Source organism: Scleropages formosus, chromosome 14 (assembly GCF_900964775.1).
Source record: "Scleropages formosus chromosome 14, fSclFor1.1, whole genome shotgun sequence".
Taxonomy (NCBI): Eukaryota; Metazoa; Chordata; class Actinopteri; order Osteoglossiformes; family Osteoglossidae; genus Scleropages; species Scleropages formosus.
In genome coordinates, this window is record NC_041819.1 from 24644586 (window position 1) to 24670457 (window position 25872).

The 25872-nt window shown below is 44.3% G+C and overlaps 1 protein-coding gene across 7 annotated transcripts in view; it reads left to right on the forward strand.

The window, feature by feature from the left end:
• myo1b (myosin IB) overlaps positions 1 to 25872 on the forward strand; it is a 67488-nt gene that overhangs the window by 15003 nt on the left and 26613 nt on the right. For all 7 annotated transcript variants that reach the window (XM_029257962.1, XM_029257965.1, XM_029257964.1 and 4 more), the window contains exons 3-6: positions 779 to 894; positions 20237 to 20331; positions 23652 to 23756; positions 24212 to 24258. In XM_029257962.1, coding sequence (XP_029113795.1) covers positions 779 to 894; positions 20237 to 20331; positions 23652 to 23756; positions 24212 to 24258 — 363 coding nt within the window. The remainder of the gene's footprint in view (positions 1 to 778; positions 895 to 20236; positions 20332 to 23651; positions 23757 to 24211; positions 24259 to 25872) is intronic.

Consider the following 25872-nt stretch of genomic DNA (forward strand, 5'->3'; position numbering starts at 1 on the left):
GCTTGGCTTGTTACATAAGGAGCTCTGAACTCAATGGCCGTGGCACAGGTTGCACACACGTAGACTGGAATACTGGGGAGAGTATCTGAAGATATGTGTATAAGCATGTATATTCCATCCAATATACTATTTTATATACCTTTATAAGGTACATAGTTAATGGTGCTTTGTCTTTATTGGAGTGTTGTATCACGTTTACATTTTTGTGACCCTGTTACACCCACTATGAGGCTGTCTTGAAGATAGAGTGCTATATAAGAATAACTTGTATGTTGAGAATATTAAGTCTCAATGCAGCATTTTGTAAATGTAGGAAAAAATTATTTATTCCGATTATCTTACTCCTTTCTCCAGTGCTGGTTTTACACACTAAGGTACTTATGCTGATTTATCCATTTATACAACTTGATGATAATTATTGTATCAATTCAGAGTTAGTACCTTGAAGAGGGGTACGTGAGCAGGTATTCAAACTCGGGTCTTTCGGTTGTCAGGTGGCTTCTCTAACTCCTAGGTCACCTGCTGCCCCCATTTAAATTGGTATTAATATGGCTCTTTGGTTGATCAACATCGCTCTCCACTCCATTACCAGGTCTAGTCGCCCCTCCATGGGACATTGTACCTTCTGCAGTTTTGGTAGCGTACCCAACGCAGCAGGATCTACTGAACATGGTTGGTTCGACAGCCTGACCTAGTGCTTCCTTTGCAGTTGTGCCTTTCAAACACACCCCTGGACTTTCTGAAATGTTAAATCTTCACTTTCTTCCTTTCTCTGCAGACCTACATTGGCAGTGTAGTCATCTCCTTGAACCCCTACAGGCCCCTGCCCATCTACACAGCAGACAAGGTGGAGGAATACCGCAACAGGAACTTCTACGAGCTGAGCCCACACATGTGAGTCGCAGTCGCGCTCCGGCCGCTCTCTTTGTGAGATCTCGCTGTGTAGGCTACTGGCACACCAGCGACAAAGGGCTCCTGTTTGAAAGTGCTGATGTTGAGCTGTAAAACAAAATGTCAGATGCGATGTGAACTGCTTTGTTCATCAGTTCGGAACAGAAACGGCACTTAAAAGTAGCGCTGGAACTGTACAAAGCTTGCGTTATACAATAAGCTGGCAGTAATATGGCCTTTTTTTTTTGCTGCAAACATTTTCTTGGATACAGTACCAACCTCGGAAAGAAGCTGGTTTTAATCGAAAGTTGTGCTGTTGCACAAAATACATATTAAATATAATTTTACTAAAAAAAAAAAAAAAAAGTCCAGTCCCAGCTAATCCCTTGAGAATAAAACAGAATGGCTAAAAGCTGCTGCCAGCTTGATTCGTGACACTTTGTTGGACATGGCAGCAATGAATGAGCCCAACTCCGGTCTGGTTGAGTGGTACTGCATTTGAAAGGCTTAAAAGAGCATCTACTGCGAGTGTTTTCTGTGGACTTGTCAAAAAAAATGTAAAATTTCCTGACACAAGTCGAGGGGCTCTCTATAAGGCATGCAGGGGCGATGGGAACAATAAGAGGAGAAGGTGAGGTGCGAAAGCTCTTCAACTCTTTTATAGGCTGGGTGCCTGGGGCCAGGGCTTGTCGGCATACCATGCTCATCCTGCCCCCCGTAAACCACAGCAATCTGTCTCTCAGGAGCTATGCCAGGAACCCGTCAGTGCTGCCAGAGTCAAAGGTCTATGATTTGCTCACCTTCCTCGCAACAAGCCAGCACGAGGTAGATCCCTAATGCATCTTTAAAGACTAAAGAGAGACCCTGCATTGGATGTCCATCTCCAGTTTGCCTTCCCTGAGTCATTTTCCCTCATCCAAACTTCTGAGCAGGAATACTGTCAAGAGCTCTGTTCGACAGATGTGCACAGCTGCTGTACTCCTAGATCTCGTAGTAAAAGCTTGTTTGCTCTCCTTCAGTCACCCCATTCTGCCCTTGGACATCGCCCCAGACTGTTGTCAAGTCAAAACCACTTCCTGACCAACCTGGTCCGTACCATTAGCATGAGCAGGGTCTAACCCATTACCCCCGTGGAATGATACTAAAGCCTGTCTGCTATGCTGCTACGTCTCAAACTCCCACCCGCTTACACCTCTGTGACCCCGAGCAACCCGACAGCTGTTTCTGCCATTGTGTCCAGGAGGGTAGGTGTCTGGGCTGGGAAGAACCTGCAGGCGGTTGACTTGATTAATGGGCCTTGCAGGCCAATGGGGATTGGGGGGATTGGCACGTTCCAGCATCCTGAAACAATTTAGCTGTGTAACATGTGGCCTGTAGAAGACATTGTCTTCTCCACCGCCATGTAGAGCACTGCACACCGGAAATAAGCACAGCTTTCAGAAGCTGCAGTAAAGCTCTGTTCTCAGGAACCACCTGTTCTGGAACCCATTCACAGAGGACTTCCTCTGAGTTTTGATTTATCGTGTTGGGAATTCAAGCATGTTGTGTCACTGTAACCCTACACGTGTTCTTTGTTCTCAACCACGTCAGTTCTGGAGGGTGGAAATTTGATCTTCTCTCCTCAGTGGATGCTCTAAGATCCAAAGAGAGACACTGAAAATGTTAAAGGTCTTGATTTGTGGAGCCCAATGCTTAAGAGCTCCTGCACTTGACGCATTCGCTTCAATATGCAGAACCAGGCGGATAAGTTGCTTTGGGCAAAATTGCAAGGTGTCATTGTATCTCACTTTGGAGAAAGGTGTCTTCTGAATAAACAAATTACTGTGTGATTAAGTCATTTAGTGAGCGACTTTGACTCCTGTGATTGGCCTTTATTTGGGATGATTTTCAGGTAAGTCAGTGCAGGCTGTAGCCTGAAGAGGCTTCACAAATTCAGTGGGAGTGGCCTAATGGGTTTGCCTGTAGAGATGAGCATTTCCATTGGATGAAAGCACTTGGTAGGTATGTTCATCTAGACAGTATTAAGCACTGTAAGTACAATATTTGTCCATACCTCAGATTAGTTGCTCTCTCCTCACATTGTCTCACAGACGTCACGTTGTGTCATTAGATGCTCTTTTGACCCATAAAATAAGACTTTTCTGACCAAGTACGTTTGCACACACAAGGAACTGGGCGTCGTGGATGCTGATTAGCGTACAGAACTTCATCAAAGTGGTACAACATTTGAAATCAATACTGTACAGTGCTCATGTCAGGTTACATTTGGAAAGGCCTTGTGATGGTGGAAGCTGTCAAAGATGTGCTCTCAGAATCAACCAAGAAGTACTGGGCTCCCCTATTGCCAAACCGCAGCACACCCTGGTGAAAGCAGTCACGTTTACAGTGTTTTAAATGGTGCGTTTACTATGTTCAGCTCGCTCTCATGCACAAGTAAAGCTGCAAGGCATCCCATGTTTACACCATATATTTCCAGGCAGATTCTTGCGCACTGTTTTAGCGCTTTGTGCAATTTACAGTCGGATGTGGGCGATCTACAACTGCCTCCATTTAAAGACCACTCTTCCCCCCAGGCGGCTATAGCTGTTAATTAGCGGTCGGCCAACAAATTTGACTGAGGCATTTAAACCGATTTACCTTGGTTTTTAAGGGAAGCGAGGGTTGGGAAGCCCACAACTGGGGAACGATGGAGTTGCGTTTTGCCATAGACTTCCAAACTGAAGTCCTGAAAACAATAGTGGACAGGCCAGGCGTAATATCTGTCACTGGGGCCACTGTGGGTGAAAAGAACGGAAGAGATTGAGCTGTTGCACTTAGCACAAAATTTGGGAGGGGGTCATTATTTACAGGTAGCAGGTAGGGTAGTTAGTGCCTTCACCTGCAATATGAGGGCTCTGGTTTATCTCACCTCCTGCTGTTCTCCAGAGAGCAAATCTATTCCATCACCGAAGAGAAAATCATTACATTTATTAATTTCATATTCGTTACTAGGTTGAGCATCTTAAAATTTGTGATTTTGCATTTTATAATATCTTAAATGTTAATACTAACGTTTTATTTTGGAATTTGGCAACTTAATTGCACAGTGACTTATATCCTTTTGTTTTCTGTCTATTACAGTCCTTTAAAAAGAAAAAAAAAATAGTCTTAAAGGCTCTAGGTGTGAATCTCACCTCCTGTTGTAGTACCTTTGATCGTGGTACTTACCCCAAACTGATACAGCAAAAAGTCCCCAGATGTATTAGTTGGTAAACAGTTGTGAAAAGCTTGACACACAAGCCTTGGACAATGGTGTAAAATAACTGAATACAGCTAAATGTAAACTTAGTTTTGTCTAAAGTACAGTGCACACTTCGTGTCCTCGGTGCTTGTTTCTTCTTTTCAGATAATTAGCTGTAACTTAACATGTTTCTGTCTTGCGTAACAAACCAAAGTTTCTGGCATTTCTGCGAATTACAGGATCTAAAAAAAGGTACTCATTGAACAAATGTGGTTTGTGGAAGTATAACAGATGTCATTTGTATTACAAGACACTGTGCTTTCAAAGGCCTGTCAGTGAAACAAAAGGACGTTTGAAGGTTTTAAAAAAAAAAAAAAAAAAAATTACTCAGCAGGATTCATACCTGCAGCTTTTTACAGCTGATCAGGAGCTGCTATTCCAAGAGATAACAACTGGGTATTTCCATAGTGGTGGTATCATGTAAAAATACAGTGAGGAGCGGGTCAGAGGTTCCTAGTTCCACATGGCACCCATGTCCTCCAGGTTCAGTGGAGATTTCATAGCTTTTGTGTTGTTATGGTACAGTTCAGGTGTGCCATTTGGAACTCCTGGACCTGACTATCATCACTCCAGTCTTACCGTCATCACGGTGTTTAAGGTTAGAACCAGTGATGGCCATCAGTCTGTACCTGTGTTTGAGTCTATTATCCTCAGGAAGTCTGCTTGCAAATTCAGGCCTAAAGAATGTTGTCATTGCCACGCCCCTCTTAATTAGCCCCTCCTCCTCTGGACAGTTTGACAGTGCAAGTGAATGAGCCATGGAGGCAGTTGCTGTACATGTGGTGCCAGTTTTCTGTTTCCTTGATTCCCCCCCCACCATAATGCAACCCAAATGCATCATTTCAGCAGTGGCCTGCACAGCATTGTGGGTAATTTGAGTCCAGCTGCATTTAAAGTATGCAGGGATATACAAGCTGGCAGTCCTGATGCCGAGGGCTGAGTCAGTTGGCGGCGATGTGCCGTTTGTCAGCAAAATTTAGAAGGACACTTAGGCTGTCGGAATTTTTTCTGGAATCGGCGGTGAAGTTGACTGAAGTTTGCTCAAGTGTAAAGTAAGCAGTGGAGAGATGTGTGTATATGGTGCTGGTTATTCATACTGGGCTTCGTAACTGTGATTCACTACATTTTCCATGTTACATGGGATGAAAGAGAATTTAGGAATTTGATTACTTTGGCTGATTAAGTTAAAATCTGTAGTATTATTAAAAAGCGCTTTGAAAAGTGTCATGTTTTAGTGTAAAAAATACAGTGGTTATTTCCAAGGAAGACCAACCATAATGTTTCTGAAGATTCAAAAATCCATTTTTGTTATACTTCTGTGAATATTTTCTTTCTTTGAAAGAGGCTGCCGTGTTTTCAATGAGTTTGGCCCTGTTTTGCAAGTAAACATAAATAGTCATGTGCTCAAAAAAACGAGGGAAAGGGGAAGTAGTTCTACGGTTGCTTGAACGTTAACAAGAATGTAGATTTTGAAGTCATTTAGTGGTAGATTAGTAGGAGTAAACAAAGTTTTGCAGCTGCTTTTGGCTCGTGTCATCTTCAGTGCCTGGAGATAACGTCCTGCTGCGTTTGATGGATGGCGGGTAGGCGTGGCCTCAGTGGTCCAATCCGCCCAGGGGGTGGCGGGCTGTAAGCCCAGGACCTTTGAGATGTGAATAGTGGCCGTCCCACTGCAGAGCACTTTAACAAGCTGTTCTATGGTCATCCAGCAGAAAGTGGTCTCCGAGTGCGTCAGAGAACCAGACTCATCAGTGTTTCACGTTTACATCTGTTCATTTAGCCGACGCTGTTCTCTTAGTGTTAATCTACTTACCCTGATTTACCCATGTATGTACCCAACAGCTGGGTACTTATTATATTAATTCAGGGTAAGTACCGTGATCAAGCGTGCTGTTGTAGGAGGTGGGTTTCAGACGTGTGTCCTTCAAGTGCAGCCACCTCTAACCACTGCTTGCTGCCCCCTCATCAAACAAGCATTAAACAACATTGTGATGCGTGTGCCATAAAAGGCACCGTCCCATATACGTGATTATGAACTGTGTGGGGAGGCTGGTACCGTTAGTGGTTAGAGCTGTTGCCTGTGGACTCCCGGGTCACAGATTCGAATCCCACCTGCAGCTGTAGTGCCCTTGAGCAAGGTACTCACTCTAAATTGCTGCAGTGAAATTATTCAGCAGTATAAATGGATAAATAATGTGATCAGTAAATTGTAAGTAGTTTAACATTGTAAGTCGCTTTGGAGAAAAGCATCATCAAAATTAATAAATGTAAATTAAAAGAAACTGGCCCAGACTGTTGCTGTTCTGCTTCTATAAACCGCAGTAAACATGCGTTTTATAGGTTCTCTGACCCTTACACTTCCTCTTCACATTTATTCGGGGCAGTGGGTTGTATATCATGGCAAAACTGTAGCCTTGCATTCAGGGTGCCTTCCTCTGTTGTTTGATCAGGGTACTTACCCTGAACTGATACAGTAAAAATTAATCTGCTGATTAATTTAAAAAAAAAAAAAAAAGGTTCATCATTAGGTGAGTAACGGTTAGTATGCAAATCTAAGTTGCTTTGGAGCACAGTGTCGGATGTAATGATGATGATGATGATAAATATTATTAGTTGGCCATTTTTCTCTATTATTTTAGCAATTGTTTTGTCCATTTCTGTACAGCACAGGTTTGAAATGTGTGTAGGATATCACCTCAAAAGGAACCCTTTTGGCCAAGCAGCTTTCGGGACGCCTTACGTCGTTGAAATGAAGGTACTTTAAAACGTGTTAACTGATCACATTCTGAAATCGGATGTCTGCTCAAGATAAGTCGAGCGAGTTTTTGTTTGCACGTCTTCCACAGAATGGTAAGACCAAGCGTGTGAGTTTTGCGTTGGGCTCCTTCTGTTTAACGTCCATCGGTAATCGAATGTGGCGAGAACTTTGTGTAATCCTTTTTAAATTCTTATGCCAAAGATTAAAAGGGGGGGAAAAAATCTGGAATGCCATGTTTGACAAGTGCTTGACTCTTTCCACTTTCATTGTTTGTTTTTATAGATAATGGCCTCATCATTGCCTCCGTGATTTCTTATTATTCATTATTATTAATTATGGACACAACCTCATTATGCCGCTGCTGTTCCTTATTGCCACTACTGCGTTTCTTATACAGCCTACAGGGTAAATAGGTCTTAAGTCCCTTGACAGATGTTTTTTGGGCCTTACAACAAGATGTATGGAAAAGAGTAATATCCAAATTAAAAGCTGCTTTTTGTTAAAACTGTTTAGGCTCAATAACAGAGGCTCAGGAGGGGGATTTGCTCTGTCCGCCCCTCAGCAGTGTCCTCCTTTAAGCCTCATATGGCTCGACGTTGAGCCCTTTGCTAACGTTGACTGTTCTAGGCATTGAGTGTCGTTGAGGCGGATTGCAGTAAGGGTCCAGTTTGCTGGAGATCCCAATCCCAGTTCGGAAGTACCACCATGCTGGCGCCCTTTTTCCAGCCTCACGGCATTGTGGGGAAAACGCCATTCCTGGCATCTCGCTCCTTTTTTTCCTTGATGTATCTCTGAGGGAATGTTCTAGTCAGACGACCTCCCAGGATGGAAATACTGGCACGGTTCGAGGACTGTGATCTGAGCGTCTTTTCTGCACATCTTTATCACTTCATTCTGTATTTGTGCTGCACTTGTGATGTTTTTGGGCGGAGACGGGCGGTGAAGACGCCAGCGTGTTATTACGTCCAAAAACAGGTCTGTAGCTGCATACAATGAAGGAGGAACAGAGGTGAACACACCCAGCGCAGACCGTATGAAAAGGTATCGCCGAAATATCAGATGTCCATCCTTGAAAATAGCCAATGCAGAGGAGAAAATCCGCTTTATGGCTGAAAAAAGGACATATTGAGTTACTGAAATATCTTTGTCTCTGGGTGTGATAGACAATGTTATGAATAAGTTTAGCTTTTTAAAGAAAGGGGGGGAAAAAAAAAAAAAAGTCTTTCTTTCCTCTCCCCCAATGGTATTTTCACTTGATTTTCCAGAAAGGTTCCTTGTTGTGCAGTGAAACTGATGTGTGTTTACCTTCCCAGCAGGTAGGTTGTGTCGGTTACGTGCACACATCAAAGTAAGAGTCAGGTTGCCCTTAATTCAACTCGCTTCCACATTGTTTATAGTTTTGTGTCTGCTGTTCCCGAGTGTCAGTGATCAATTACGGTGTGAGGAACGCTGCATATGGTCATGAGATTATTCTGTCAACAGTTGGCATAGAATAGGAGTTAGTGGAGACTACGAATTTTTATTTTCATTTACACTTTCACTGTCGTGTACCTTGTAATTGGTAAAATATAGAGTCCTTTCGTTTTTAAATAAATTGTGATGCCTCTATTAAGCTTTTTATTGATTGTGACTTAGTGGTAAAAATGGCTTTGAATTTGCAAACAAACTGAGTTCCGAACAGACTTGCAGCCCCAGTTGTGTTTGTGAGTTGGTAGCCGGTACTCCGTTTTCCAGAAGGAGCTTGGAATTTGACTTGATTATGGCCTCCGCACCTCATCAGTTGTGCTTCGTCTGTCAGCAACCTCATTGAGGCTGCTGTTTTGGAGGGACACCGCTTATATTGTCCAGGTAGTACTTTACACCAGTACTCCCTACACTCGGTGGAAATGAAACGGCTCGGCCAACATGCCTGTTTATGGACCAGCAGCCTCCTACTGTAAAGAAAACAAAGTGAAGCTGCACTCTTCTGTGTGTTTTTAGATGATATCCACCCAAGGGCAGGTCACAGTGTGCTTGCCATTACCGCTGCAACCTTTAGCGTTCCTCTAAATAGGCCCTAAGTAGCATTTCACAGGGACACGCCTGCGCTCTCCGTGATTATGGTCATCTGGGCCAGTTTTGGGCTGCGTGTCATTACAGTCCAGTTGTAAAAATACACACATGTAGCGTAATGAATAAATAGAAACTGTCAAACAAAAATCTTACAGGTTCAGATCTGAAAAGCCTTTTTTTTTTTTTTTTAATTTGCACAATTCAGCTGTATCAGCTTACTATGGATAAGTGTCTCGTAAGGAAATTCATAGCTTTATAAATCAATAAATAATTGTTTATTAGGGGAAAAAGTCATATAAATGACGACAATATCATTATTAATTATTAATTGTCCACATATCCAAAAAAGAGTAGAGGTTATAGCCAATGTCTTTAGCTCTATATGAGATTCTTTCTTTCATGTTGAATCCAGTAAATAACTGTACAATAAGTAACTTGGTGCACAAACATTGTTAGTTGTCTTTCTGCAAGGAGTCTGGTAAATAGTTTGATATTACATTTACTTCTAGAAATACGTAATTGGTAAAGCGATCATAAAACTGCAGATACAGAATAACAGTAAGCGTAGTGATAGGGTTAAAAAAAAAAAAAATGAACAAGTTTGCTTTTGTAATGTATGAATGTTGGACACGTCTGTAAATGAGACACAATATCTCACATTGGATCTCGCAGCAGCAGCCTTAAGAGGAGTTGATTGATGCAGAATGTTCCAGACTGAGCCCACAAAGGGAGTCATTACGGAGACTATATGGAGATATACTTGTGGGCCTTGATCTGGCCCTCATTGAGGGACCGGGGGGCACCGCTATCGCGTCACCGTTGTTCTCAGCTCTCACCCGTTGACCCCTGGGGCCACATCTGCTCCATTGTGAGAGGCTGCTGCTATTGTGAGGGATCTCAGGCTTGAGCAGCGCACCATCCGTAGTCCTCGCTGCTGATGTCACCCGGGTGCCGGTCCCAAGGCCGACCAGATCAAGTGCTCCCTCAGCACCTCGCCCCCACCCACTGGTGGCCATGGCAACCAGGCGTAATGATGAGGGGATTTCCAGAGCAGCAAACCTTTGTCTCGAAATGAGAAGAAATTGGTTACCGCTGTGATACGGGACGGCCGGAGTCCGATTTTCGCATTACGGGTGCAGATGGCCGGACAGATCCCTCATTGCAAAGGAGGGGTGTGAGTTGCCGATTGTTTTCAAGGATCGGGTTACACCTGTATGTGTTGGAGATGAGGTAATGGGGACCCCCGCTACACACACCCGTAGTCTCGCTTTGCCACTTCAGCTGGTGACCGTTGCCAGCCAACCTCCATTGTTCTCTTGGTTTTGAAGTGGACCGCAGAGCACTTCAGGTGGTCCTAAACCGAGCCTCATGAGGGTGTCCGTCCCGATGGGGGGCCGTATTTAAACATTGCAAAATGATGGGACGGACCAGGCATCTTTGACAGCTGCTGGAACCAAGCGGTGACACACCACGCACCCCTGCCGACTTTTGTGACCATACAGACATTTGGACTGAGAATTTTTTTTTTTTTTTTTTTTTCCTCCCCTGAACTTTATTAAAACCAGTACAGTGTTTAAAACACCGCAAATACAGTATGCTTGAATGAAAATGGTTACATCTGTTACATATTATCAGCCAAACCTAATGAAACTGCATTAAATTATGTGAAGTAAACCACTTAAAAAATACTGGAAAATAACATTAGGGGTGGGGGTTGGGGGGAGCATTTCAGCCAGAATGTAACACCACAGGACATACAAATATTAGTCCAATAATTATAGTATATTGGAACATCCAATGTCCTACATCTTAAAATCTGTCAAACTCTGAATTTGCATTGTTTAAAAATCCATCTGCCCCATTGCTTAGGAGTGATAAGACTCCCCCCACCAAACATTATTAAACTTTATTTAAAAAACCAGTCAATGCACTTCAAAAAAAAAAAACAAACTTTTAATGCAAATTTCAACTCACTCTTGTTAAAATGCAATATACGCTCATTAAAAATTTACACCGAGCATAATAATCTGTCATCGGTATTAACACCAAATGCACATCCAAAAGAAACCATCATTACATAAGTTTAAACATATCAAGTATCTAACAACACAAATGAAACAGAGTAAATCAACAGCAGAAAACCCGTTCTCAGCAACATCCCATAACCTTTTGGATTTTTTTTTTTTTTCTCTTTTCCAATGTTATTTTCTACCTTACTTTTGAGCCAGGCCTCGGTTTGCATGTCGTACTGACGGTTAGCTGACTCGCAAACTCCCACGATGCCCTGCAGGCCAAAGCAGGTGGGAGAGCTTTGGGGTGTTGTAGCTGCTTTACGGACCAAACAGTGGCACAGTCCCGAGTGCTACGGGTCACATCTGACCGCAGATAAGGCAGGTAAAGTTTCCGGTAGTATGTATCAGATGGTTTTTCTCTGCAGTCCTGATCCTCTTCTGCTTCTCCTCATAAGTGGAGGGTCTCCTTGCTGATGGATGGAAGGGGAACTTGTCTCTGGGAAAGCTGATCTATGCACTGACATACAGAGGTCAGCGGGGTCACTCTGCACCCTCATATCTGTGAACGATCATCTTATCGGAAGCCTTGCTCGGGGGGTCGAGCACCGCAGCGCCTGCCTGGTCTGGTGGGAGGGGGCCTGATCTGGTAAAGCGGTGCTCCGGTCTGCTCGGGGTGTCTCCGCTCAGTGTCTACCTATAGCAGTGACGCACTGTAAACAAAAGGGCTCACACACACACACAAGGATGGCATTGGGCAAAAATGCCCACTTTATGTTCAACTAAACAGTGATGTTTTTTTTTTTTTTTTTAAATATTCTGAAGTGGCACAAAGCTACGAAGTCCATCTGCTTTAATTGCGTAATTCTGAGTGTTGACAGGTGGGGGTTGGACAGGACACTGACCACTGGTGCACAACAGCCACACCATATAATGCCAATAATGAGGTCCCCCCCCTTCTTTCTTTCCCCTCTAGTTTCCTTTTAAATTCACTTGGACTTTAGTGGAAAATATGACACTTGGAGTTTAAATTATGGAGTTAAGAAGGTGACCACGAAGGGGTCCCCCCCGCCATAGTCCCCCTCAGACTATGAACTCAGAAGTCGATAAAGTAAACAAGGTGCATGCAGCTGAAAATGCTGAAAGGAAGCCGCTATGTGGTGTTTGTTTTTTGGTGGCTTGTGGGGTGTTTTGGAGTCTCGTGAAAGATACTGTAATATTTATTTCAATGCGATAAGTGATGTTGTGCTAGCAGAGTGTCGTGTGTGTGTGTGTGAGACACAGCCATCCACAGGTGTGTCAGGGGGCTCGGATGTGTTTTTCTTTGTTTATGGTGTATTTGCACTTTGTATCTGTTTGCTTTCTTCTGAAACATTTGGTCTGCAAGGAATTTGACAGGCCATGTTTTTTATTTAGAGTTTTTTTTTTTTTTTTTTTTTCTTCCACATGTTTTTCTTGGGACTTTCTGAACAGTAGGTGGGTGTGTTTCGCCCTGAGCTGTAAATTTACACCCCGCACGTCACACACGCGCAACGTACTGCATTCAGGTTGTCTACCTGTTGTGTAAAAAAAAAAAAAAACGAAACGCCGTTTGAACTCTCAGATAAACGTGACTGCAGTGGGTGGTCCAAAGGTTCGAGTTTCTATCAGGTAGAAACAACGATCCGGCCCTTGCTGGGGACGTGTCCTTAGCTGTGCCGCTGGCAGGGGTGCCGTTTGCGCTAAAACGTCTCATATTGTGTGAAATAACAGCTACCAACCAGTGAGTGAATGGATGCTAATTTGGAATGAATCCGTTACCATGGTGACAGTCGGTGGTACATATGTGGCCTTGTGGAGATTAGTGTTTGTGTGTGTGTTTCGGGATAAGGAGTGCGTGTTCATATCTGTGACGGTCTCTGCTACAGCAGGTGGTGTAGTGGGTAGTAGCGCTGTCGTCCTGCTGTCAAAGGACACGGGTTTGAATCCCCATTCCTGCTGTACCTTTATCAAAGTTCGTAGTAGTAGTAATAATAATAATAGTGTTGTCCTGTTGTTTGCTAACAGAAAGATCTGTGTCCACAGTTGTGATTGGATTTCTGCCCATTTAGCTGTTTCTCAAATAATCAACTAGTTCCACAGCACCTGACCATTTCAGCCAACTTCCTCCATGTCGAAATTTCTGTCCGTTTCGAGTCCCGAACGATATGTCTCGAACCCTACCTGTTTGAACGGCTTATGTTTTCAGCGATAAGCAGCAGAACAGCATGAGGGGGCATTGACCCGACCGATGGCTACCGTCTGACCTTTGACCTCGTGCTGGTGGGCTTCTGCAAATGAGGAGTTCAGTTTGGGCTAAAGCGGTGCTCACTGTTAGAACAGAACATCTCATATGTTAAATATGGGGAGTGGTGGGGGGAGGGGGAGGGGTCACTATGCATCTCAAGCTCCTTGCACTGACACGGGTGTTAAATTACAATAGTGATAGTACGGTAAACACGGTACAGCTTACACTCATGCTGTGTTCACCTGGGCAGTTTTATTGTGTTTACTGCTCAGCCAGTGGCTCTGAGATGTCTGGTGTCACTTAGCTATCGGCGATGTGGTGCCATCGTTGCTACTCGTCTGGAATGGTTACCTGGCAACCAGTGTTGTGATAGCCATATAAATACTCCGTGTTTTGAATGTTGAACTCTTTCAGGGGTCATAATTAACTGTGATGGGCAGTTTAATGCCTGCAGATAGAGGCTTATTACACTGTGTATGAATAAATGAGATATTGGTATTTATCTGTCGAGCAGAAACCTCAGTCAGCTGTGAAAAGGCAGTTGCTGAACAAAGTACAGGCACGTCGGTTACTGTAATGCTATACGGTGTCGATGTCAGACTGACAGTAGATTATCGCATCAGTAAAGTCATATTAAATTAGGAAGTTATGGATCAGACTGGGATCTGCTTAAAGATAGTTTATACCCATTGTGACTTTTTTTCTAACTTTATGATGCTGTGGGGGGACACGGTGGCGTAGCAGGTTTGGCCGGAGCCTACTCTCTGGTGGGTCTGGGGTTCGAGTACCCCTTGGGGTGCCTTGGGACAGACTGGCGTCCCATTCTGGGTGTGTCCCCTCGACCTCCAGCCTTGCACCCTGTGTTGCCAGGTTAGGCTCCGGTTCACCAAGGAACAAGTGGTTTCAGACCGTTGTGTGTGTTATGCTGCGCGGGATAATAAAATGAGGGCCGTAATAAACACTGGAGATGTAGGTCCTGAAAAGCCCATATTTATGCCGGCCTTTATATTTTTATTCCTGTCCTTTTTTCTTTCTTCAGTAGTTTTAGAAAATAACTGGCAAGTGTTACATTATTTACATTTATTTATTTAGCAGATGCTTTTCTCCAAAGCGGCTTTCAATGAACTCTGTGTAGTATCATCAGCCCACACACCTTATTCACTGCGGTGACTTACACTACTAGATACTTACACTGGGTCACTCATCCATACATCAGTGGAACACACTTTCTCTGTCACTCACACACTATGGGTGAACCTGAACAGGGTGTCTTTGGAGTGTGGGAGGAAACCAGAGCACCTGGAGGAAATCCACCCAGACACGTGGAGAACATGCGAACGCCCCACAGACCGAGTGGGGATCGAACCCACGTCCTCTGGCACCACCCAGGTGCTGAGCGACAGCAGCGCTACTTGCTGTGCTGCCCATTAGATATTGCTACAGATTTAGGTATTAATGCTGTTTGTTATTATAACCTATATATCTAGAATAATAGAATGAAATCAAATTCAATTTGCCATTTCTCTCTGCTGTGTATTTAACTGAATGACTACTTCCATGATTCAGCACCAGGGACCAGCAATTAAGCCCAGATCTTTAACCGCTTTGTATCCTGTTGCATGGTTAGATAATGCCAGCGTAAAAAGTGGAAGGTCTCACATAACCAGCTATATGTGTGTGTGTGGGTATGGGAAACGGAGCTGCAAAGCTATGCCACCCCAGTGCCTGTTGGTATTAAATCACCCGCGGAGCGTTGCTTCCTCCGTCCGCCTCATGGGTACGGATTTCCTGGAAGCAGCCCAGTGGGGGGCTGGTCTCCTAAAGGCTGATCCCAGATTAGTCAGCCCAGACCAAATCCCAAATCAGTTCCATATTGCGGTAAAAATTAAAACTGAACCGGGATCAGTCAGCCGTCAGGGTGTGTTCGCATGTGAGCGAGCGGCTGGGGACGGGACGTGGAAAAGAGCGGATCCCAGCGGCGCTAGAAAACGGGAGACAAAGGGAGCAGTGAAGCTATTTGGGGCCTACTGGATAAAATGAGTCCGACCGTCCTGCGCAGGAAGTTAAATCGCGGTTTCGTGGCTGCGGACACACCGTCCCAGGGGTTTCCTTGAGAAATTGCTGTGACGCTGCAGTGCAAGAATAGATACCTTGACTTCTAAATGTAAAGACAATAATGTGTTCCTCCAGGACATCTGGAGGATGGGGGGGAGGGAATTTTCAAAGTGTTTTTAAAATGTATTTTTATTAATTTATTTTATTTTTTTCTTTCTCAAATTAAGGCCTTTTAAATGCTGGAAACCTCATCCAGTGCTTAGTCTGACTAAAAACAAATGTTCGCGAAATTTTCGAAATGTGCAGTTTACCTTATTTTCCACTTTAAATTTGTTACAACTTTAGTGAACATGGTCAGACCTTCTGGGTATTTGGAATCCCCTCTTTTTTTTTTTTTAGCACAGTAAAATTATAATCATAGTTGGTGGCTCAAATTAACAAGGCAATCTGCTCTTCTCTCATTTCTTTGCTTGGAACAAGAGACAGACGTCCCCTGATGTGACTGTCCCACTGGACAGGCTGGAAATCTCCCCTCCCCAACACACACTCACACTCATGCATGCACATGGAGACATGAACAAATCTCCCTCCAAGCCTTGTGACTCCACGTCTGGTGACCCGTGGTGACCCTCATGACATCTGACTCACTCCAACAGGTCCCATAATGATCCGTGTCCAACATATGTCAATACAATGCACTCATCACATGACATGGGGACGACATAATAGCAGGGCAGCTGGTGGTTCCACTAATTAGCCGTGTTTCTAGTCCATAAATGAAATCATAAATATTCATTTTATTTTGCACACGTTCTCCCCTGTAAGTTGACCATCTGCCGAACGCTGCCGGCCGATTGGTCGATAGAACCACTGCGAAAAGTGGTCCTTTGCTCGCTGCACATGTGCTTTGTTGTTTACAACATACATGTCTGCAGATGTGCAGAATTGATGTTTGGCAACCAGCTGGAACTGGGTGTGGATGGACCTCGGGACAAAGTATTTATTCATTTAGCTTGTGCTTTTACAAGTGATTGATAGTGTGAGGTTTGGACTCCAAGCTCCTTACACTGATTTACCTGCCTTTACAGCAGGGTAATTCGTACTCTATCAATGCAGGGTAAGCATGCTGATCGAAAATACTGCAGTGAGGCCAGAGATTTAAACCCTGGGGGAACCGGTCACTTCCCATTTCCTGCTGGTCAGGGTGCGAGTCATGCTCGTGGAAGAAGAGGAAGATGACATTGTGGCTGCCCAGCTCCCACAGAGGGAGGTGGTGCCCCCCCGGTGTTGCTCACGTGGCCCGTGGTTCAGGCAGCCACCCTGGTGAGGAAGCAGAAATTACAGCCTTGGCCTGCTCCGAGTGCCACGGCAGGGTGTCTGAGAGGGGCCTGTCTATATTTACACCCCCCCGGTAGGGCAGTTTCAGATGTGGAGAACCCAAACACGCTGGCTTTTAACTGCCCAACCTCTATTCCCTTGCCTATCGCATGATGTCATTGTTGCAAGCTGCCACCAGTAGTGGTTTGGTTGGGATTGTAAATTGAGACCCCCCCACACACACACACACACACACACGCGCACACGCATCCGCCACCCTTTCCTTGGAGGTTCAGGTCACTCCATACCCTGTAGCTCTGGTTTCTTGTACTTTTTTGTTAAATTGATTATACAAATCTGCACCCTGGCAGATGTTCTTGCTTTTAGGGGGTGTGGACAGAGGAGGGAAGAGTGGTGGGTGGTCGTAAAGCCTGGGCCTTAACATATACACATACACTCCTTCACATGGAAAGGCTGGTGTTAAGGAGCATGGAAACAAGTAGATCCGCAGCAGGCTTATAAATACCAATAGGGTCAGTGTTGGGGTTCTTTAAGCTTTGCATCATCAGTATTTACATCACAAGTGATGATATAAACAAACCACTTTAAAAGATCCAGCACTAGTTGCATTGTGATTGTTCCATTGTTACTCGTATTGCTAAGCCTGCTGATGAAGGGTGGTCCTTGCAGTCTCCTTGGGGGGGATCTTGTATGCCCTATTGGGAGGGGGGTGTCGGCTTGGCAAAAGTCCCAGACAGGACTCCCTCACACACTTAGTCGCCCTGTCCTCTCTCCATCCCCTCCCTGGTCCGTTAACTGCCATTATTGTCTTTTGTTGTGTTCCGGTTTGCTGAGTACCACGGACATCTGCTCCCAGCACGCGCGTCGCTGCCATGATGTCTGGGTGTAGGGGGAGGGGAAGGTGGCTGTGGTCAGAGGGCTCAGCCCCATGGTTCCAGGTTCAGAGCCAGTACCCTGGTTTAATGTCCTGGTTTAACACAAGTATTCGAATTTAATGGTTTAATATTATTTTGTGCATGAGGTGTGCAAAATAACTGCATGACTGTGACTCCCCTTGCTTGAAAAATGTGCTTAGCAAAGATATGTGAAAATACAGAGGATTATGTGATTGCACCTTTGTGCCCTGCGATGCCGCATACCTCATTTTTCCATCGTTTTAAATAAGTCCTTTTATCTGTGTTGGTTTCCTGTAGCTGCCTGTGTAAAATTCAACACTCTGGTTCTGGCCTGCAAGACGGTCAAAGGATCTGCACCCTGATACCTACAGGACCTGCTCACTCCCAACACCCCAGCAAAAATGTTGTGCACCTCATCTCTGCTAGTATGGTGGTTTCACTCATGAGAGGTCCAAAACAGACATCCCATTAGTTTTTTGTTTTGCTCAGAATGTGGTTAAATAAAGTCCCTCTGTACTTCAGAGCTGCTGAGTCCCTCCTGACAATCACGAAGGATTTCAATACCCATCTCTTTCAGACCCACTTCCTTCTTGATCTCCTGATAGCTACATCAATGAGTTCATAAATACATATATGTTGATTCATTTTTTTTTGTTCACTCGAAGTTGATCGTCACTTTGAAGAGAAGCGTCTGGAAAAATGCAAAGATGTCAGTTAGTCCTCTAGTCTGGGGTCTCTTGTTACCAACACCAGATCCTGTGCTGATGTTCTCATGAATCTCCCCGTACAAGTGCGGACTGGTGGTTCTGGACTGGAGACAGCGCTGACTGGTCTAGGTGAAATGGAAAGGGTTAAACCATACTACTGTGATATGTGTTCGGTCCTCACCTGAGGACTTCATGACCTGATGTTTAGCAACAGCAGAGCAGAGCACAGCAGAGCAATATCCATAGGCTCTTGGAAGATACCCTCAGTGGAGGAAGAAAAGGGGTACCAGAGTGTGCCTCTTCTGTTGCATAATTGATGCTGCTATTAGCAGAGGTTCCGGAAAATTCCTGTATGACAGAATGCGGAAGGAGTTGAAAAGCAGCATCATGTCTGGAGCAGCAGCTAATTTGGCATCTGGTACAGTGCTCGAGGAGGAACGGCATGGATGGAGCACACGGAGTCCTCCTAACACTCCCACACTCCCCTTTGGGTTGGTTACCATGCTAGATACAAATTAAAAAAAAAAAAAAAAAAGACAGCAGAAGCATTGTTGTTTAATCACGTATTGCTTCAGTGACATTAAATTGTGTGACCTGCTTTACAATCCATTGTTACCCTACAGTTTCTGTACAAATGGGCTTCCTTGTAAAGACACCAAATCATGTGACCGATTAACAGGATCTTCTCCCAGGTCTGCTTTCCCACTGGCCGCCAAGACAGGCAGGGAAATGAATGCAGGATGCTAAAATGGTTTAATATGAACTCCATATTTGTACCTTTTGAATTTCCAGGAAGCGGTTTTGTCTTTATTTTTCCTGTTGTCCTTTGAAATGGTTAGGCTTTATCGTGAAAAAGCTTAAATGAGCCAGTTATTTCCTCGAACGTTCGGTCCTGTTGTTGCACGTTACGATGCACAGTTGTCCTTGCATGCGGATATTTTATCCGAGGTGTGCCGCTGGGGAGAGGGTTCCCATCATTTCCTCGTGATTTGACGCAACCTGCTGATCAAAGTGGAAAAGGGTGATGTTTACACTATAAACATCTGACTCGAGTTTCCGGACTGTTCTCCACTCCATATGGAGAACAGCTTAACAGCAGGAATTAGCAAAAGTGAAATGAAGCCTGCAAAACCCAACTAACAGACATGTGCAACGACTCCGTGGCGCTTCCAGCACCTCGGAAAAAAGAGATTGTATCGGAGCTGTGCCCCATTTCCGTTTGTGGCGTGCCGCGTGCTTTCGATTAGCTGGCGTTTGTCCCGGCTTTGACACGTTTCACTCGGAGCTAAACGCTAACACTTTGCTCATTTCTCCGTCGGGAGGGGGGTGTGTGTATGTATCTGTGTGTGTGTTTGCGTGCGTGCAGGGGCTACTTGGCTGCCAGGCATTGTGTTCTGATTTTGACTTTTTGATGTCATCGGCCACAGTTACCCATCAATAGCTCTAAATGAGGGAGATGGTTTAAATGTTTTTCACACTGCTTCTCGGTTTCTAACACACGGTTCATTGTTATTCATTGTTAATTTGTCAGCGCACACTAATATAATTTACCTTCCATAATGCGTAACTTATGTATATAAATGGGTCAATGAATCCGAGTACTTGAACTAGTAAACTACGGTTTTTGGTCTCAGGCCTGGGCTCTAAAACATCAGGAGCCATCACATTGCTGTTGAAAGACCATGATTTGAATCCCCATTCCTGCTGCATAACCCTTGATCAAGGCACTTATCCTGAAGTGATACAGTAAGAATTACCCAGCTCTATGCATGGGTACAGCACTTTAAGTCTCAGTGTAGAAACATAACGTAGTAAGCGCCTTTGGAGAAAAATGTTGGCTACATAATGGCTAGTGATGATAAAATTTAAAGAGCAGCTGTCAAATAACTGCAGCGGTTAGTGTTGCATAATTATATTTTCATATTTGTCGGGTGGTTTCAATTCTAATGATGCTAATGTGGCCAGTTTTGGCTCTATGTTTCAGCTACGCCCTGGCGGATGAGGCCTACCGCTCCCTGAGAGACCAGGACAAGGACCAGTGCATCCTCATCACGGGAGAGAGCGGAGCTGGGAAAACAGGTATGTACCTGCGTGGGGTCTTCACGCCCATCAGTTCCTAAAGAAAGGCACCTTGTGGACAAGAGCGTTCATGACACGGACTCCCGCGGGCTCCCCGCAAACATCACAGTGATGGATCAGCATGTGAAGGCTTTAACGTATGGGTTCAAGTCACATCTGGTTTCTACTGCTAAGTAGCTAAACGGAATCTGCAACCCGGTACAACTGGTTTCAGAAATTTCGCCTCAATGAAAATCCCATATTCTCAACCCTAAATAGAGCGTGCCTCTGCTTGCATGCCGCAGTGCCCTTAAAGTGATCCCAAAAGACAAAACCACGTCCTTAACTGGAGTCTGTCTATAATGTCTGGAATGTTTAGATCTTGGCGATTTCTTTTTTCTGCGCAAAAACGACACAGTTGAGCTTCTACAAACAGCCACCCAGACGTGCAATGTGCTGAGAGAGTTTTTTTTATTCTTAGCAGGTGATGGCCAGATGTTAGGCTCTGGCTGGTGTAAAACAGCTATTTCGCTCCATCCTACCCTACCAGGATGACCTCACTCTTGCCTCGTCTGATCATCCTTTCGAGAAAGTGTTTCTCGTTTCTCTTTTCACCTCACAAAGTTCTCCAAAGATCCAGCCTCTGCATACAGTTAATGGATGCTGGTTTTAAAAAAATGTTAAGGGTCTGTAATTTTGTAGAGTGTGAGCAGAGTTTTACATTCTTGGACACAGGAGTCTGGTGGTTTTATGTTTCCACATTACGGTTGACACTGGACCACAGTTTCATTTAGCCTCGGAAGTGAACAGAATCTAGTATGTATAAAGCAGAAATGTAATGTAAGATATTGCTGGTCCCTGTGCAATCGTTGCACGAAAGTGTAACCGTAATGTGTTTGGAATAGAAGCCTGAGGAGGTCTTGACAAGTGAAAGCCAAGTGTAAGATCTTTGAGTCAACTGTATCTTGAGAAGGCTGGGAGTACTTAGGAGATTGGTTCCTTGACCAGTTGGTTTCTCTTTCCTTAGGAAGGGTCTTGCTATTGAGCCCTTGAGAAAGCTATTTAAGATTGCTAGCTTGGAATATTCTAAACTGGTAAAGTGAATCACTTCTTAAATATAGCTTTGTCATATCGGCAGAATGTCAGGTGTCGCTTGCTTACACCAGCTCGTCAATTTATGAACAAAATTGGGACCAGAAGTCTGGTTCTGTTCATAATTCACTTAGTTTTTAACTCTATAGTCACTTTCCCATTAACTCACAAACAAAAGTTGCAAATGATTATAAATGATAGATTCTGTGAAAATTCAAGATATAGTGATAAATATTTCAAAGATATACAGTATGTATGTATATATAAGCTACATTAAAATTAAACATTACATTACTCTACATTTAAATTAAAGCCAATTTAAAAAGGCTAAAAATGTCATCCCCTAAGTCAAGTGCCAATTGTTTTCTAATTCAGTAAATATGTCCATCTTGTTATTAATCACCAGTACAAACACATGCTCTAAACACTGTGGAAATAAGTTGAATTAAAGGGGTGTTGGACTTCTTGGAGTCCACTGTATGTAACCAGACTATTCATAAGATTCGGACCCAGTGTACTCTTGAACCTATAGAGTCACTGTTTTTGATTAAGAAGCTGTGGTTTCAGGAACTCTCTCCGTCACACTTCTTGTGATCCCTGACATGAGCATGCAATGCATGCCATGCCCCCCCCCCCCCCCCCCCCCCTCTCCTTTTCATTTATTTATTTATTTATTTATTTCTTTTGAAGTTTCGTGTTTTGCGTGTGAGCTGCCTGTGGGTTTATAGTCCTAGTGGTAAAACAGGCATGGAAATGGGATGAGTGAGATGGGATTTCTCTAATCTCATCATCATTTTGGTTGGCTCATACAGCAAAGAGGCAAGTAAAAGTAGGTCTTTTTTTTATATAAAAGGAACAGTGTTACAATAGCTGTGGATTTTCACATTTATTAAAGCACAATGCATGTTACTAAATTACACTGTAGTGTGTCACTTGGGATTTATTAAATTTATTCACAGTAGAATAACTTTCAAAATTAAAATAGCATTTTAAAATCTAATGAAATAAACCTTTATAATGACATTGTAACAAAATTCTTTCACTATCGTATTTGATATGTTCATCATAACTAACTTAGAAACAGGGACATACCCCCTCCCCTAAATGTTCTTGGAAATGACAGTAGAGTAAAAGGACGGTCCTGGTGTGTCTACTCTGCTCTCCGTTGATTTTGAGTCCAGAGTCAGTATCTCCCCCAGGCAGCAGTCGACCTCTAGGCTGTCAGATTCGTGTTCTTCACTGAACTTTCTCAAAGTGTCTCTGCACCACCATTTACCAGTATTTACACAGTTCCTCGACCGCACAGTAAGCTTTGCCAATGCTCTGTTCATTTCCGTTCTCCTTAATGACCCCTGGTGCCATCCTCAACAGGACAGTGGAAAAAGGCACTCCGATAAACATTTACAAATCGAAAGAGACTTGCGCTGGTTAACGCTCCTACAGCGCTGCGAACTCTTTAATATGTCACATATTCTGAATGGGGTATTCTTGAGATGGTTTGTTGTCCAGCGTCACTCTTGAGCTTTTCTCTATTGTTCTCTCCTTTGGAATCAGCACACCAACTCCTCTCCTTGGTTCACAGAGGCCATATCCTGCTTACCTGCTGCTCTCAGTGCTTCTATGATGCCCCACCAAGTGACCAACCCATAGTTTCCCAACTTTAAAAAAGCCCCCTGTAATAGCTTTTCGTGGTTTGTGTGTCTCTCCTACAGGGAGTGATGAAATGGGCGGCAGCGAGGTTGGCTTATATATGATCACCAGTGATTATTGCAGCATGCAATGTGGTCCCATAAGTAGGCCAAGCCTCTCATAGAGCGCAGGAACATTTCATTTCCCTAAGTCTCGGTATTTTGATGTGTCCCTGCAGTACAAGCTGTCCTCAATTCACTGAGGGGTGACATGGGTAAATGTCGGCCGTCCAAGTCAGCATTATGACGACTCTCAAAAGTCCTTGCTCTCCTTTTCCTGCACTGCTGGTGTGTGGCGTCGCTCAGCATTGCGGAACTCTGAGGCACGACAGCTGATCTCAACTATACGTCTCTGGGGTCTTACATCATGGGTCCAGCGTTGAGCGATGTGATCGCAAAGTGGGGTTTTCCCCAGCATGTCTGTTCGCAGACAACATGCCCGATCATCTGGGATGGGCAGGAAAAGCGGTTAGAGCGCCAAGTCGGGGCTGGGGAGGTAGGATCAGGGTTGGGTGGGTGTGGTCCTTGAGAAGACCTCACTCTTGGGTCTGTGTGTTTCAGAGGCCAGCAAGCTGGTGATGTCATATGTGGCGGCAGTGTGTGGGAAAGGTCAGGAAGTGAATAAAGTGAAGGAGCAGCTGCTACAGTCCAACCCCGTGTTGGAAGGTGAGTTTGCGCACGCACATACATCTTACCTGTACATTGGTTACTCTTGAACACTTTCCGGTAGCTCTGATATGCAGAACTCGGTCCGTGTGTCCGGCTTTTCAAACAGCTGGACCTAGTAAGACTGTCAAAGAGCAGCATACAGACCAGTGTTATGTGAACTAAGACTGACTGCACTGTGGTAAAACCTAGTAAAATCCTAGAATAGACTCTCCTTTCAGCCCCCCTGCGAGCTTGCTCCAGTGCTGAATCTCAAAGACCTGTTTTATGTGGTAATCCCCATGGGGGTTTGATGGGCACAATGGGTAATTTTACAGACTTCGCATTTCTTCAGCTGTTTAAGTACACACTGTTTGTGTTTAAAACCAGAGCAAGCAAACGGAAAAGTAAACACACACACACACACACACCAAGCTGTGTAGTGTAATGGGTCTGTGGTTTCGATTGTCTTCCAGCTTTTGGGAACGCCAAAACCGTGAGGAACGACAACTCATCTCGATTTGTGAGTATTGGTTTTCCTGTTTCCGTATGCGTGTCTGCGTGTGCGCGCTTGAGTTCGACTACCTGTCACGAGACCGTGTGCGCGGAGGGTTAACTGCATACAAACTTTGCGCCCCGGTTTCAAAGCAGGTGAATGGAGTGGGGTGCGCAGGATCAGCAAGTCTTGTCGCAGTTTTGCTCTGTTCTGCTGCCCAGGACTGTCCCTTCCAAGGTCACCAGGAAGTTATCTGATCCTGCAGCAACAAACTTCTGGCCTCCACACAGCATGGCCTTTTGTTACAGGGATGGGGCAACCTGTTAAATGCAAATGAGCCGGGACCCCCTCTAGAGGCAGGAAAGCTTCAGCAAATACTGAGGAAGGATGGGTTCCCCCCCCATGGTTCCTCTGACCTTCCTTTATATTAACCATGAACCTATGACCACCCCCATTGCCAAAGAACCAAAAAAAAAAAAGTTGACTTATTGTAAATGTATAATAAACTGAAGATTTCCTGTGTTGAAGGGTTTCAGTTATGAGTTCTATGTTACTATTTTACGTGAATATTTTCAATTCAGATGGGGAACTGCTGTTGGTGTAGTGGATCCCTAGGTTGTTGATTTGAATCTCACCTCCACCTGTAGAACCCTTGAGCAAGGTACTTAGCCCAAATTGCTCCTGTAAAATCACCCAGCTGTATGATTTTAAGTAGCTTAACATTTTAAGTTGCTTTGGAGAAAAGTGTCAGGTGAATATAAATGTGAAACTTCTGGTTGATCATAAGCCAGATGTGTGTCTTATGACAAACCCAACAATGACATTGTCCTAAAGTGCTTCAGCCTCCAAAGTGAAATGGGTCTGATAAGACCAGGCAGCAAACCGTTGAGTTCTTCCTCAATGTTGTTTCAGACAGCAGTGCCTTTTTTTTATTAAAAAAAAACTTCCTCGCATAATTTTTTTTTTTTTTTTTTTTTATTGCCTAGTCTCAAGGCCTCAACCATTGGCTAAGTGTCTCGGTCAAAGAGAGCTCTTCTCATCCTTTATTGAGGAGACTGTGCCATACTTTCCTTTCCGATTACTATACCTCCGATCTGCCATTTCCCACTGCAAAATGCTGGTTTTAAGTCTGCCTGGGTTTTTCACTGCAGAATTTTTTTTTTTTTTTTAATCATAACTGTTGGTCGCGTCTACTCAGAACAGAGGCAGGAAACTGGTTTGTTTAACCTCTCTGGGGGAGGAGGGGATGGGAAGGGTCCTTCAGTAGTCCATTACACCATCGGAAACCTATTTGAGATTGGCAGCTCACTTTATGGACGAGCTCGTACTTGGAAACGAAATCGCAGAACTCCTTTGCAGCCGCGTTGATTTTCCATGGGAATGGCGGCGATCCTGAGTTTCGGAGCCCACCCAGCAATACGCTCCCTGTGGTGAGTTTAGTGGAACTTATCTGCAGGCGATGCTGCAGTGAGTTGGCCTGGAGCATCACGATGGAAGTCCTTCGGAATATTCGTTCTTATTGGATCAACGCCGCGGTGCCCTGCTGGGTGTGGTGCGGTACTCCGAGGGTATCCTCCCAAGTGGAAATGGTAATTTTTCTAAAACTCACTCACAGTAGCGTTCTGTTTGGACTCAACCTTG